General features: G+C 31.6%; 1 protein-coding gene across 1 annotated transcript in view; it reads left to right on the plus strand.

The window, feature by feature from the left end:
• Positions 1-619, plus strand: part of LOC119828291 (85/88 kDa calcium-independent phospholipase A2) — a 12,490-nt gene extending 11,871 nt beyond the window's left edge. The window contains exon 15 of the mRNA XM_038350408.1: positions 263-619. Within this exon, the coding sequence (XP_038206336.1) occupies positions 263-267 (5 nt within the window). The 3' untranslated portion in view covers positions 268-619. The remainder of the gene's footprint in view (positions 1-262) is intronic.
• The last annotated feature ends 246 nt before the right edge of the window (positions 620-865 follow it).

The raw sequence follows: 865 nt of genomic DNA on the forward strand, positions 1-865 counted from the left end.
GTCCTGCCAGACCGAGACATTTTTTTTTTATCGTCCCCACCGGGAATCGAACCCAGGACCTCTCGGTTCTACGCTCACACGTTTACCACTGTACCAAGGAGGCGGTCCAAAATCGGTTTTTTACTTTATAATAATCTTTTGATTTTAAACAATCGGTTCATCGACATTCTTCATAGTTTCGGATACCGCCCCTTTCGGATTCACCCTTACATAGATTAAGATTGCTTTCAAATTTTTATTAATATAATTTGTTCTATTTCAGATTGAAATTAAAATGATCTCCAGCAAAACATGACCACACAATGAGCATAATATAATCAATCTATAATTGTTATCTCTAATCCTTCGATTTGTATGCACAAACTTATACACCAGTGTATATTGCATAGATAGTGGGTATTTAGAACAGATCTTTTATATTAGAACGATATAACGTTATAATATAGTCTTCAAGACATCTATAGTCTACAATATAATATATTCTAAAATATTTGGATAGTAAGACCAGCGAGACGGAATAAAAAATGATAACAATCTCATCGTTACCACAGATAACATAAGACATAATAACAAATAATTAGTATTTTCTTGTGTTTGATTTTACGCGAGTGTTGTGCATTTAGAAATTAAAAACGGGGAGACTCCCCGTGACCACGCTCGCTGTAGTGTTCGAAACGTCGGGTTAATAATATAATGAATAAATCTCATTTAAAATCCGTTAAAAAGTTTTTAATTTCTAAACAAATAATTATTTAAAATTTTATATAAGTCAAAGTTGTGAAACAACCTATTTCGTGCTATAAGTACAGAAGTTGTATAATTTTTTTTTTGACATTAGTATGTTTTCATTTTTTATCTCGATTAG

This window comes from Zerene cesonia, chromosome 7 (assembly GCF_012273895.1).
Source record: "Zerene cesonia ecotype Mississippi chromosome 7, Zerene_cesonia_1.1, whole genome shotgun sequence".
NCBI classification, from domain to species: domain Eukaryota; kingdom Metazoa; phylum Arthropoda; class Insecta; order Lepidoptera; family Pieridae; genus Zerene; species Zerene cesonia.